The sequence below is a fragment of the Hypanus sabinus genome, chromosome 10 (assembly GCF_030144855.1).
Source record: "Hypanus sabinus isolate sHypSab1 chromosome 10, sHypSab1.hap1, whole genome shotgun sequence".
Lineage (NCBI taxonomy): Eukaryota > Metazoa > Chordata > Chondrichthyes > Myliobatiformes > Dasyatidae > Hypanus > Hypanus sabinus.
This window is the reverse complement of record NC_082715.1, coordinates 75,880,825-75,895,984: the sequence shown is the minus strand read 5'-3', so window position 1 is coordinate 75,895,984 and position 15,160 is coordinate 75,880,825. Positions and strand designations below refer to the sequence as shown.

The following is a 15,160-nucleotide window of genomic DNA, read 5'->3' as shown; positions in this document are numbered from 1 at the left end:
GGGGAAGAAGCTGTTCCTAAAATGTTGCTTCAGGCTCCTGTACCACCTGCCTGGTAGTAATGAGAAGGCTTGTCCTGGGTAGTGAGGGATATTGCTAGACAGATGGTGACAGATGTAGTTGGTTGTTAACATGGAGTCCATTTTGTGACCAATACTCAGTGGCCAGTTTATTAAGTACATCTGCATTCTGCTTGCTGGTGCAAATATTTAATCAGCCAATGCATAAAAGTATGCAGACATGGTCAAGAGGTTCAGTTGTTCAAACCAAACATCAGAAAGGGGGGGGGGGGGAGAAATGTGATCTAAGTGACTTTGGCTATCGAATGATTGTTGGTGCCAGACAGGGTGGTTTGTGTATCAGAAAAACTGCTCATCTCCTGGGATTTTCATGCACAACAGTCTCTAGAGTTTATGGAGAATGGTGCGAAAAGCATGAAAAACAACCAGTGAGCGGAAGTTCTGTGGAGGAAAACATGTTGTCAGAAGAAAATGACTAGACAGCTTCAAGATGACAGGCAAGTGACAGAAACTCAAATAACCGTGTTACAACAGTGATGTGCAGAAGAGCATCTCTTCAATGCACAACACATCAAACCCTGAAGTGGATGTGCTACAACAGCAGCAGATCACACCAGGGTTAATAAGAACATAAGAAATAGGAGCAGGAGTAGGCCACCCGACCCATTGAGCCTGCCCCGCCATTTAAGAAGATCATGGCTGATCCGTCTGTAAACTCAGCTCCATCCACCTGCCTTTTTCCCCATAACCCTTAATTCTCCTACTATGTAAAAATCTATCTAACTTTCTTAAATATTTTTGGTGAGGAAACCTCTTGCTTCCCTGGGCAGAGAACTCCACAGATTCTTCACTCGCTGGGGGAAAATGGTTTCTCCTCATCTCTGTCCTAAATCTCCCCTGAATCTTGAGGCAATGACCCCTAGTTCTAGTCTCACCTACCAATGGAAACAACTTTCCTACTTCTATCTTATCTATCCCTTTCAAAATTTTGTATGTTTCCGTAAGATCCCCTCTCATTCCTCTGAACTCCAGAGAGTATAATCCCAGGTGACAATCTCTCCTCTTAGGTTAACCCCTTCATCCCTGGAATCAACCTGGTGAACCTCCTTTGCGCTGCCTCCAAAGCCAGTATATCCTTAAGTATGGAGAACAGAACTGCACAGTACTCCAGGTGTGGCCTCACCAGTACCCTGTATAGTTGTAGCATGACCTCCCTGCTCTTGAATTCAATCCCTCTTGCAATGAAGGCCAACATTCCAACCTGCAAGCCAACATTTTGTGATTCATGCACAAGCATTCCTAAGACCCACTGCACAACAGCATGCTGCAGTCTTGCACCACTTAAATAATAATCTGCTCTTCTATTATTCCTTCCAAAGTAGATGATCTGACATTTACCAACATTGTATTCCATCTGCCAGACCTTGGCCCACTCACTTAACCTATCTATATCCCTCTGTAGACTCTCCACATCCTCTGTACAATTTGCTTTTCCACTGATTTTAGTGTCATCAGCAAATTTTGCTACACTACACTCAGTCCCCTCTTCTAAATCATCAACGTAAATGGTAAACAGTATTGAACCCAGCACCGACCCCTGCAGCACCCCACTCACCACTGACTGCCAACCGGAGAAACACCCATTTATACCAACTCTCTGCCTTCTCTTGGTTAACCAATCCACTATCCGTGCCAATACACTTCCTCCAACTCCATGCATCCATATCTTATTTATAAGTCTCTTGTGCTGCACCTTATCGAATGCCTTCTGGAAATTCAAGTATACGACATCCACCTGTTCCCCTCTATCCACTGCACTCATTATGTCCTCTTAAACTCCAGTAAGTTTGTCAAACAGGACCTGCCCTTTCTGAATCCATGCTGTGTCTTTCTAAATGTTTTGCTATTTCTTCCTTAATGACAGCTTCAAGCATTTTCCCGACTACGGACGTTAAGCTAACTGGCCTATAGTTGCCCGTCTTTTGCATACATCCTTTTTTAAAAAGTCACGTGACATTTGCTGTCTTCCAATCCAGAGTCTAGAGAATTATGGTAAATAATTATCAACACTTTTACTATAACCTCTGCCAATTCCTTCAGCACCCTGGGATGCATCCCATCAGGACCAGGGGACTTATTTACCTTAAGGCCCTCTAGTTTGCTCATCGCTATCTCTTTAGTGACAGTGATTTTATTGAGGTCCTCACCTCCCATTTCATCCATAACATCATTCTTTGACATATTAGCCATATCCTCCACTGTGAAGACCGACACAAAATAGTTGTTCAATGCCTCAGTGCCTGATCACCCAGTATCAATTTCCCCTAGTCTTCCAAGGGACCGACGTTGACTTTAGCCACCCTTTTCCGCTTTATATATTTAAAAAACTTTTGCTATGTTTTTATATTGTGCTAATTTATTTTCATACTCTATCTTCCCTTTCCTTATTTCTTGTTTAGTTTTCTGTTGCTTTTTAAAGTTTTCCCAATCCTCCAGTCTCCCACTACTCTTTGCAACTTTGTACACGAGCTTTTAATTTGATACTATCTTTTATTTCCTTAGTTATCCAAGGCTGGCTCTCCCCACACATACTGTCCTTACTTCTGACTGGAATATACTTTTGTTGAGCACTGTGAAAAATCTCTTTGAAAGTATTCAACTGTCCTACCAAATAGCCTGTGCTCCCAGTTCACAGTAGCCAACTCCTCCCTCATCCCATTGTTGTCTCCCTTCCTGTATCTATTAAAGTGGCCACTGAATGTATATTGCTTCTCCCTATAGATGCTGCCTGGCCTGCTGCATTCCACCACTATTTTGTATGTTGCTTGAATTTCCAGCATCTGCAGATTTCCTCGTGTTTGTCAGTGATGATAAACCTGATTTTGATTTTCAATGCCTCCCCTCCAAACACATATGCCACAGTTCAGAGTGTAGCAATGGGGAGGCTTTGAGACATGTGTGACAGAATCTGTCTTGGGAGAGCTGTTGATGTGGAGTCAGTTACACCCTGCAGAATGTCCTCATTTTGTCTCTTACCAGTGATTTTAGTATACCATTGTTGCAGTGGTTTGTTCTGTTACTTTGTTTTCTGTGAGTGAATTAACATGATGAATAACTACACCAAAGGGAAGCTCATTCTACAATAAAACGGTTGAGTGCATGAGGTATTGGATAGATTGCCTTGCTGGAAGCAAATGTGCAGTGTGATATTGAATACAAGACATATCTATCAATGCAAGTGCTCGGAGGGCCTCTTATTGGTCATCTGGGGTGGTTTTAGTGGAATGTAATACAGAACAAACTGGAGGAAAAAAAGCCCAAGGAGGAGTGCGGCAAACAAAAGTGAGAACTTAAGTCTTAAGGCAACATTTGTTGAAGTATTCGAGTTTTAAAATCACAAAAGGTTATAGCTCTTTTTGCCACAATTCGATTAATTCTTGCCACTGCCAGCTGAATGTCAACTGTTTGTGAAAGCTACCTGTTACAAATCACCTAGATAGGATTAAATACTCAAAGTTAATGTGTGAGAAGAAAGCCTTTTTAATAAAGATGTTTAAAAGTGCCCAGATGACTTGCTGAGTTTACAGATGAAAACAATTAGATTTTAATTTTCCCAGGAAAAGGATTAGCTTGGCTGTTACAATATGAATCTCCAGTGCAATGAGTCTCACACCATTTGGTAAGACCTTTCAGCAGATCCTGTGCCATGGTCAGCTACAGTCACTTGTGGGATGGGCTGGAACAGATCACTTGTAACCAACTGATGGAGGGAGTTTTACATTGCAGCCTGAATACTGTTCTGCTCCTGTTGCTGCAGACAAGGCGCCTGTATACAGACAGATTGAGCAGGATATCAGTGTGACTGCAGACAAATGATTGATGGGAGAGGATACTAGTTTAAAACTGAGCAAATGGGATAAAGGACCAGAGAAGTAAAAAAATAATGGGATGGTGTTCTTCATTAAGGGAACAATTCATAGCTGGAACCAAGAGATTCTGCAGATGCCGGAAGACCAAAGTAAAATGATGGAGGAACTCAGCAGGTCAGGCAGTATCTATGGAAAGGAAGAAATGGTCAGTATTTTGGGCCAAGACCCTTCATCAGGACTCTTCATGATGTAGGGTCTTGGCCCGAAATGTCAAATCTATTCCATTCTATACCTGCTGAGCTCCTCCAGCATTTTGTGTGTGATCCATATCTGGAAGTGCATTCCAAAAGGGAACGAAGGCTTGAATCATTTAATAATCATTTATTAACTTTGGTGGTGTTGGTAGCAGCTAATACATCAGACATTGGGTTGATCTTGAGTAGGTTAAAAGGTCAGCACACCATTATAGACCAAGGAGCCTGTACAATGCTGTTACGCTCTAATATCCAAGCTTGTACTTCCCAGTGGCACTATTAAGGGAACATCCCATAGCAATATTAAGCAAATACACAATTTTATGTACACAGTTCTGTTTTTACTTAAGATTATTCAGAAATATAATTTCATAATTGTGCTTCTGGAAATGTACAAGGTGATGAGAGTGGACAATCAGTGCCTTTATTCCAGGTTCATACCGGAGGGCATAATTTTAAGCAAATTGGAGGGAAGTATGGGGAGTGGGAAATGTCAGAGGTAGTTTTTTTTACACCCAGTTGAGGGTGCATGGAATGTTCAGCCTAGGGGTGCTGACAGAAGCAAATGCAGTAGGGATATTTAAGAGATCCTTAGATAGGCACATAGATGAAAGAAAAACAGAGGACTCTGTGGAGGGAAAGGTTAGATTAATCTAGAAGTAGGTACAATATTGTGGTATGAAATATTCTTTGATCAAATACAGTAATGGATCTTAAAATTTCCACCTCCCACCCTTAACCCCCATTTTCTTTGAAATCATTTAAATATCTCCTTTGACTGTGAGGGTATTGATAACTGAGGCAACTGAAGGTTGTACCAGAGATTGAGGTTACTCCCTGACCCCTGTAACAATACACATTGCATTAATCAACAATCTGTACACATACCCAATGAAGATGCATCACGCTGTGTCTAAAGCTGTACAATAATCTGTGTATCCAGAAACCAGGCGTGATGGCATCAAAGCCTCGGCAAGTATTAAGCACCCTGAGGTGATATAGCAAATGTCTTTCCTTTTAAAAGGAGCCCAGCTGTCTGGCATCAGGACCTTCTCCCAGTTTTGTGTTCAACTCCACAGAGAGGGAGAGGTAGCTCAGTTCAGATGCTTCACCATATAGGGGCCTTCCAATTCGTATCCAATCTTCCTATAGTAATTCCTTGTACCAACCCCTGCAACAGAAAGGAAATTACATCAATATGTACTCATAAGAACATTGCAAAAGGGATGTGAAGGCAGCAGAGAGTTCAGGGAAGGGCAATGAGACTTATTTCAGGTCTGCAGGATATGAGCAATGAAGAAAGATTGAAATATTTAAGTATTTCTAGCCTGAGGGATTTAATTTGCACACAAGGTTTGAGGAAGGGAATGAATGTCGGAGATGATGGGAACTTTCACGGCTTAAATTTTTGTAATTGACAATCAAAGGACAGGCAATAAATGGGACATAATTTTAAGGTGATTGGAAGAAAGCTGAGAAGAATGTCAGAGTTGAGTTGTTTTTTTAAAAGTGGTAGGAATGTGGAATACTCTGGTGGGGTGGTGATTAAGGCAGATACAGTAGGAACTTTCAAAAACTCTTAGATAGGCACATGGATAACAGAAAACAAGAGGGCTATGTGGGAGGGAAGGATTGGATTGATCTTGGAGTAGATTTATAGCACCAGCAATCGAGGTTCAATTCCCGCTGCTGTACGGAGTTTGTACTCTCTCTGTGACCGTGTGGGTTTCTTCCCACATTCCAAAGATGTATGAGTTAGTCACATGGGTGTAATTTTGTTGAACCGGAAGTGCCTGTTACTGTGATTTATCTCTAAATAAAGGTAGGCACAACATAGTGGGTCGAAGGGTCTGCGCTGTGCTGAAATGTTCTACAAAATACAGATGATCAACTGTGTAAGTGCAACCTCAACCTCGAGCTGCTGAATCACTTACAACAATACAAATTCTTGCAACAGCTGCCTCACAGTTCCCAGACATTAACCCAGACGTTACATGGAGCCTAATGACAGCCTGTGATACGGAAAGGTTCCCGGCAGACTACCCTGCACTGATCGTTTCTGCAGGCAATTAGTTACTGCCATCAGGCAGGATGGGCCAGTGGAACAATCAGTGCATCATTAGAGGAGTAAAGTGAAATATCTATACTTGCAGACATCTGTGTTTCAACATAAACAATAAAAAAAACCCAACAGAAACAGCCGTTAATCTTACCTACTACAGGATATTAACATTACTGGAATTGTATTGACGCAAGCACCTCACACCCCAGTGAACACAGGAAATTCAGTCTTTAATTGAGGTAGCACATTAATCCCAACTGCACTGAAGTGCCTTTCAGCTTTCAAAAAGGATCTTGATTATTCATTTAAGGCCAGGAACAAAATATCTTCCACGTGGGTTTAACAGTTTTTCTGTGAAACCGCCCTTTCATTCCCTCTTTTAGCTGGATTCAGGCTAAAGGAATTTTTTTCCTCACTCCGGCGATAAGGAAATTGCTCTCGACTTTAGGGTCCATCAGTTCAGTCTTGGGAGGCTGTATATTTGTTCAATCAGTGCACAAATTCTCTCCCCGCAAAGATTTAAATATGAAAATCAATTGAAACATTCAAGGCTGGTCTTGTCTTGTAAGCCTCAATTGTCTTTGTTTACTATTTTTCCAAACACAAGATTCTGCAGATGCTTAAATCTGGAGACAGACACACACAGACTCGCTCTCTCTCTCTCACACACACCTGGAGGAACTCAGGAGGTCAGGCAGCATCATTGGAGAGGAATAGATAGTCAGTGTCTAGGGTAGAGGCTTTTCATCAAGACTTATGATTTTTCTGTTGGTACAGGGATCAAAAGATCAAACAGTGCATAAAATCTGTGAGGTGCTAATTAATTATAACCTAATTAATTGGCAGAACAGCCAAAATGGCCAGAAAGGGGCTGCTTCTCAATATCACTTGACAATCAATGCTTCTTTCCCTTTATCAAATCGTGAACATTACCCCACTTTCTGCTCTCCATTGCACTACTTATTTATTTATATTTCTTATTGTAACATAGCAATTCTTTTGTATTGCACTGTACTGCTGCTGCAAAACAATAAAATTCAAGACATATGTCAGTGATTAAAAAAAACAGATTCTGACTGGGGGCAGATGGATTGCTCGCAAGCTTCGGAAGAGAAAGCAGTGTGGGAATGAAGAATCATTGCTCGTGTGGAAGTTTGCGGGTGGCAAAAATGATTTAGACTCTAATCAGAAACACAATTTCAAACTTTGTGGATGACGCCAGTCTGGGCAGTGTGTGGAAAAGATCAATACCATGCAGGATGGCAATGTGTCACAGGGAGATACTAATAAATATGAACAGTGCACAGATAATTGGCAAATGGAGCATAGATAATGTAAGGTAGTAAATTTCTTATCGCTTTCCTAGGGATGAAATGTCTAGAGTTCATTCATTTAGGTGGGGGAGGGGTGTAAGTTCAAAGGAGAAGTACAGGATTTGTTGGGCTGGAAGGGCCTGCTATTGTGCTGTGTCTCTCCATTAAATAAAAGTGAAGATGTAATGCTGAGGCTTTATAATAAAGCATTGGCCACACTACCTTTAGAGGATTGTGAGCAGTTTTGGGGCCCCATATACAAGGAAGGATGTGTTGATGTTGGAGAGGGTTCAAAGGTATATGAGAATGATTCTGGGGATGGAACAGTTAATATATGAGGAGCATTTGATGACTCTGGATCTGTAGTCACTGGAATTTGGAAGAATGAGGGTGGATCTCACTGAAATCTACCGAATATTGAGAGGCCTGGATAGAGTGGACATGCAGAGAATGCTACCAATAGTGGAGAGTCTAGGACCAAAGGGCACAGCCTCAGAATAGGAGGTGATCCCTTTAGAACCGAGATCAGGTAGAATTTCTTTAGCCAGAGGATGGTGAATTCTGAGGAATTCACTGCCACAGAAGGTCGTAGACATCAAGTCATTAGGTATATTCATATTGTAGGTTGGTAGATTCTTGAAAAGGCGTCAAAGATTACAGGGAGAAGGCAGATGAATGGGGTTGAGAGGCAAATAATTCAGCCATGATGGAATATCAGAGCAGACCCGATGGAGTGAATGGCTTAATTCTACTTCTATGTCTTGTGGTCCTCAAGTGTAAAGACGAATGAGTAATTCAGAATGTTATTACAAATTCAATAATTTCCATGTTGACAAATAATGCTGATTCAGTTGATACCTAAAGCATTGTGAACTCTAGCGGTCAGGTTATTGTGCTCTCTATGTGGAGAAACTTCAGTAGAGGTTAGAGGATGCAGATTCAACCAGGGATCTATATTGCAGGGTCATTAATCATTGCAATTGCCACAGCTGTCAGCCCTTATCTTGTAATTACACACAGTTCTCTTAGTCATGAGGACCCTCTAATTCAAGTGTTACGGAGCATATCGTCATACACTGAATCACTATGTAAAATCTCTCCAATTGACAGGCAATTGTGGGGAAAAGTAGAGAGCCATCCAGATAACGTCTATCCTGTTAAATGTAGATTTGGCTTCCAATACACATCTGCAGGTGCAGCAACTACAGCTCACTGAGTAAACTTAGATGCAATATTGTACATGTAGGAATAACCTGGTACAAGATTGCAGCTTAAAGATGAGCTTTGTCACATATACAATGAAACAGACAATGAAATGTGTTGCTTTTTGTCAGTGATTCTAAGGATTGTGCTGGGGATAACCTTAGTAGTGTTGCCACGCTTCCGGTGCCAACATGGTATGCCCTAACCCATACGTCTTTGGAAACCCACACAGTTGTGGGAGAATGTACAAACTCCTTGTTGATAGCAGTAGGAATTGAGCACTGATTGCCGACACTGTGAAATGTTGCATTAGCCACAACATTACCATGCCACATCTTTGCTTAGATTTACATCTTAGCTTCAGGCCTTCGACATTTGACTGCAAACGACCCTGACAGTGGTTGTTACTTTACACTTGGTATGAGCCTGCATCATGCCAAAAATATAGTCAAAAGTATATAACTACCTTCTTAAAGCAGAGTATTTCAGTGATGTATAGTAAATGAAGAAAATAGAAGGCTGAGTGTGAAGGAAGCATTAGAAGGATATTGGGGTACACTTACATTATGGGCTGAAGGGACCTGTACTGTTCTATAAGATAAAACTATAACACTGTCACACATATATTGAAATGTAGATGTACAGTGAAATGTGTTGTTGCATCAATGATCAACACAGTCCTAGGTTGTGCTCAGGGCAGCTACAAGTGTTGCCATGGTTCAGGCACCAACGTAGTATGCCCACAACTCACTGACCCATATGTCTTTGTAATATGAGAGGTAGGTTGTTCTTACAGAGAACAGTGAGTGGTTGTAGAGGCAGATACATTACAGGTATTTAAGAAACTCTTAATTGGACATATGGATGTTAGAAAGATGGAGGGCTATGTGGGAGGGAAGGATTAGATTGATCTTGGAGTACATTTATATTGCTTGGCACAACATTGTAGGCTGAAGTGCTTGTACTGCGCTGTAATGTTCTACAGTACATTAAAATGGAACTGAAACTTGCTTTCTACTGCGACTGGTTAGTTCAAGATTTGATCCAAAAATTCAGCAGTTTGCAGTGCTTACATGTTGCAGTCAAAGCAGTGAACACTGATGAACTGCTCAATTGAGACCATTCACACCAAAATGCAATCATTTCAGGATTAAATACTCTTGAAGTGTTTTACTTTGCAGTTGACCAGGCCAGAGCAGGAGATTCAGTGCAGTTTCTTGTACTGATAGAAAATAAAGCCTACTGATGACCTGAATATCCCAAAGCTGCAAGTTAAGTAGAGAAGGTTCTCATTGACACTGTATATTCACAGAACAACAAATCATGTAATCCAGTTAGTTTATGCCAATATTTATAATCTGTACTGGCTAATCACACCTTCCTGCTCCATTCTTTTCATACAAACTTCCATTACTTCTCTGTTCCACTAAACCAGGGTTTCCCAACCTGGGGTCCACAGACCCCTTGGTTAATGATAAGGCTTCATAATGTTAAGAAGGTAGGGAACCCCTGCACTAAACATACTACCTTGTTGTAATGTTACTTTTACTGGTTTGAAATACCCCAGAAATTTCCCCCCTTTTATAATATAGTCAGTTATATTTGCCACCCTTCAATCTGTAGAAACTACTTTAGAGTCTAAAGAATTTTGGAAAATTCCTATTGTCTGGACTGCATCCTTTAGTATTCTGCAATATAAACTCAGTGACTACTTTATTAGATACACCTATATACACCTGCTCATTAATGCAAATATCTTCATGTGGAAGCAACTCACTGCATAAAAGCATGGTCAAGAAGTTTGTTGTTAAACCAAACATCAGAATGGGGGAGAAATGTGATCTAAGTGACTTTGATCATGAAACGATTGTTGGTGCCAGACAGGGTAGTTTCAGTATCTCATAAACTAATCATCTCTTAGGATTTTCGTGCACAACAGTCTCCAGAGTTTACAGAAAATGGTGCAAAAAACAAGAAAATCTCTAGCGTGAGGCAGTTCTGAGGGCTAAAATGCCTTTTTAATGAGCGAGGTCAGAGGAGAATGGCCAGACTGGTTCAAGCTAACAGGAAGGTGACAGTAACGTGTTACAACAATGATGTGCAGAAATGCTTCTTTGAGCAGACAAAACATCAAACTTTGAAGTGGATGGGCTACAGCAGCAGTACAACATCAACATACGCTGAGTGGCTACTTTATTAGGTACTGGAAATCCCCAATTAAGTGGCTGCTAAATGCAGATCATCACTGTCTGGAGATAGACTGGTTTATTATTGTCACCTTTACTGAGGAAAGTGAAAAGCTTGTCTTGCATGTTGCTCCAGGCTCAACATGAAGCCCAGAGAACTTGGCCTTCACCCTGCCTTGTGCAGCTGGATCCTGGACATCCTGTCAGATCACCAGCAGGTGGTAAGAGTGGACTCCCTCACCTCTGCCCCTCAACAGAGTTGCCCCTCAGTGCTGTGTATTAAGCCCCCTCCTTTGCTCTCTGTATACCCATGTCTGTGTCGCCACTCACAGCTCCAAGCTGCTAATTAAATTTGCTGATTGGTCTAATCTCAAACAATAATTATGAGGCAGCCTACAGAGAAGAAGTCATCACCCTGCCACAGTGGTGTCAAGAAAACAACCTCTCCCTCAATGTCAGAAAAACAAAGGAGCTGGTTGTGGACTACAGGGGGAACAGAGACAGGCTAACTCTTACTGACATCAATGGATCTGGGGTTGAGACAGTGAACAGCTTTAAATTCTTTGGCATAAACATCACTGATGATCTCATGTAGTCTGTACGTACCGGCTGTGTGGTGAAAAAGGCACAACAGCACCTCTTTCACCTCAGACTGTTGAAGAACTAAGAGCTTTCCACAGGGGCACAATTGAGAGCATCCTGACTGGCTGCATCCCTGCCTGGCATGGGAACTGTACTTCTCTCAATCACAGGACTCTGCAGGGAGTGGTGTGGACAGCCCAGCGCATCTGTAGATGTGAACTTCCCACAATTCAGGACATTTACAAAGACTGGTGTGTAAAAAGGGCCCGAAGGATCATTGGGGACTGAGTCACCCCAACCACAAACTGTTCCCGCTGCTACCATCCAGGAAACAGTACCATAGTATAAAAGCCAGGGCCAACAGGCTATCAGACTGCTTCATTCATGCTGACACAATTGTATTTCTATGTTATATTGACTATCCTGTTGTACATAATACTTACTATAAATTGCACATTTAGACAGATGAAGGATGTAAGTGATTAAGTCAATTCAATTCATAGAGATCTATTAATTACATAGTCTATTGAGGTAGTAAATGGTAAAACAATAACAATGCAGAACTCAGTGTAGCAGCTACATTGCAGGTAAATGATAAGTTGCAATATTATTTCAAGTAAATTGTGAGGGAAAGAATCCCACCTTGTCCTAGTTTTATACAAGCTGTCTTTGAGCCTGGTGGTCTTTGAGCCTAGATGCAGGAAGATTGTTTCCGATGTTGGTGAAGTCCAGAACGAGGGGTCACAGTTTAAGGATAAAGGGGAAGCCTTTTAGGACCGAGATGAGGAAAAACTTCTTCACACCACTTCAGAGAGTGGTGGATCTGTGGAATTCTCTGCCACAGGAAACAGTTGAGGCCAGTTCATTGGCTATATTTAAGAGGAAGTTAGATATGGCCCTTGTGGCTAAAGGGATCGGGGGTATGGAGAGAAAGCAGGTACAGGGTTCTGAGTTGGATGATCAGCCATGATCATACTGAATGATGGTGCAGGCTTGAAGGACCGAATGGCCTACTCCTGCACCTATTTTCTATGTTTCTACGTACGTGCTTTCCGAATTTTCTCTCCTCATCCACCAGGCAGAAGACACAAGAGAATGGCCAGGGTGGGAGGGATCTTTGATTAAGCAGGCTGCTGTAATGAAGCAGCAAGAAATTTAGACAGAGTTTGTGGAGAGTCTGATTTCTGTGATGTGCTGACCTGTGACTATAACTCCATGCATTTCTCTTTACTAATATTGATTTCCTTTAATTCTCCCTCTCCAATACACCGTAAAGTTACACAACCTTCTTTGTGAAGGCAAAATCCAAAGTTTATTTTGCCATTTCTCTGCTACCAGGTTTGTATTTGTCCACCTCCTTGTTACTACCATCGGGGAGGAGGTACAGGAGTCTGAAGATCCACACTCAACAACTTAAGAAGAGCTTTCTTCCCTCCATCATCAGTTTCTGAATGGTCTATGGACCATGAACACTCTTTTGTACCATTCATTATTTCAGAATCAAAATTAGTTTATTATCTCTGACATATGTCGAATTTCTGCCGGGAGGTCTCAGCCCAAAATATTGACTCTACTTTTTTCCATAGATTTTGCCTGGCTTGCTGAGTTCCTCCAGCATTTTGTGTATGTTGTTATGTTGAATTTGTTGTATTGTGGTAGCAGCACACTGTATACTTAAAATATACTATAAATTATAATTTTTAAAAATATAAATCAATTAATATGTAGTGCAAAAAGAAAGCTTTCTTTTGATCTCATCTTCTTCCTTTGGAATATAAGCAGACATCCTTCCAACCCAGATTAATGAAACACCTAACAGCCTTATCATTTGCTCATTTATTTTTGTATCTCTCTATTGGTGCAAATTAAAATGAATTTGCACGATGCCACATCTTTGGCAACACATTACAACTCACAGACTAATAAATTAGAATCAGAATTGGGTTTATTGTAAATGACTTAAGTTGTGAAATGTTTTGTGGCAGCAGGTATAACAAATGATCATATCTAACAAAGATAAATAGTGTAAAAGAGGACTAGTGAGGTAGTGTTCACGGGTTCATTGTCTGTTCAGATGACAGGGGAAGAAGCTATTACACAGTACTGCTGATCTGAAATTCTCAATAAGCTTTACATAAACATCTCATGTGCAAGTACTTTATCTATAAAATTCTCATCAATTTTAAAAAACAAGATCTGATCACATTATTTTTTTCCCCAGAGATGGGAGCTTCAGCCTGCAAGTGTTTCTTTTATGTTAAACCCAGGGTTTTGAAAATCATTCTTGTGAATCTTGAAACTGTAATGGAACCACTTTTTTATATTATGTTGTGGAAGACTTGAGTGCATTTCAATTAATGTTCCACAAAAGTTAAAATAGAACATCTGCCATTGACTTCTGTGCCTGTGGAAATGAACCATTGTTGGGATTTTCATGATCTCGTCAAAGCCTCATCTCCACTTTGCAATGTATCAACAACTCTGTCTCTCTAGGATTTTCTACTCAAGTGCAATCACAAAGAAGGCATGACAGCAACTCTACTTTCATAGAAGTTTACATAGATTCAACATCTCATCTAAAACTTTGACTAACTTCTATAGATGGACAGTGGAGAGTATCCTGACTGGTTGCATCACGGCCTGGTATGGAAACTCCAATGTCCAGGAACAGTAAACACAGGCCATTCCACCATAGGCAAACTCTCCCCACTATCAAGCACATTTACATGGAGCACTGCCACATGAAAGCAGCATCGTTATCAAGGACCCCACTCATCCAGGCCATGCTCTCTTTTCTCTGCTACCATTAGAAAAGAGGTACAGAAATCTTAGGGGGGTGGAGTTTCAAGATGGCGACGTAAGCATCTGCCTTTTAGGCGCTCTTTATTTTTTCAACTATAATCACCCTTTAATTAGATCTTTTCGAACTTAATCATATGAGTTGCTACTTCTGATTGACCCTTTTTTCCTAAAATAATATTTGATCTAATTTTGTCAAACTTAAAATGGCTACAAGTAAGAAATCGGCTAAGGATCCTTTATCCATCGACGCAATTTCTAGTCTTTTGGACGTTAAACTGGATGCTAAACTTGCGGGTCTGGAAGGCAGACTAGAAGGTAAATTGGATAGTAAATTGTCAAGTTTGGAAAAGAGGCTTACTACGAAAATATCCGATCTTGAAGGAGTTGTTAGATCGCTTGAAATTAAGTTTCAGTCGCAGGCGTTAGATGTTCAGCGGCATGAAAATAAGATCACGACTCTTGAACAATCAATTTGTGAAAAAGCACGTACAATTGAAGTGTTGGAGAAGAAGATAGAGTCGACTGCTAAAACTTTAGATCAGTATAAGTTTAAAATTACTGATCTTGAAAATCGTTCTCGCAGACAGAATTTGCGCATCATCGGAATTCCCGAAAAAGTTGAGTCCGGTGATTTAACTGAATTTTTCTCTAAATTACTGTGGGAAATTTTCGGTGGTGAAGGTTTGCAAAATGAACCTGTTATCGACCGCGCTCACAGAGTTGCGAGGTTTTCGTCTGCGACTGATAAACCACGAGCGGTGATTGTTCGCCTTCATTATCCTCGTGAGAAAGAGCTTCTAATTCGATTAGCTCGTAAAAAAGGTTTGATCTCCTACAAAAACTATTCATTTCGAATTGTTGAGGATTATTC

The 15,160-nt window shown here is 40.9% G+C and overlaps 1 protein-coding gene across 4 annotated transcripts in view; it reads right to left on the bottom strand.

Annotated features, from left to right (window-relative positions):
- Positions 1-4,256: 4,256 nt before the first annotated feature.
- The window catches only part of elp3 (elongator acetyltransferase complex subunit 3), a 130,490-nt gene continuing 119,586 nt past the window's right edge, over positions 4,257-15,160 (bottom strand). For all 4 annotated transcript variants that reach the window (XM_059982101.1, XM_059982102.1, XM_059982103.1 and 1 more), the window contains exon 15: positions 4,257-5,312. In XM_059982101.1, coding sequence (XP_059838084.1) covers positions 5,236-5,312 — 77 coding nt within the window. In that variant the 3' untranslated portion in view covers positions 4,257-5,235. The remainder of the gene's footprint in view (positions 5,313-15,160) is intronic.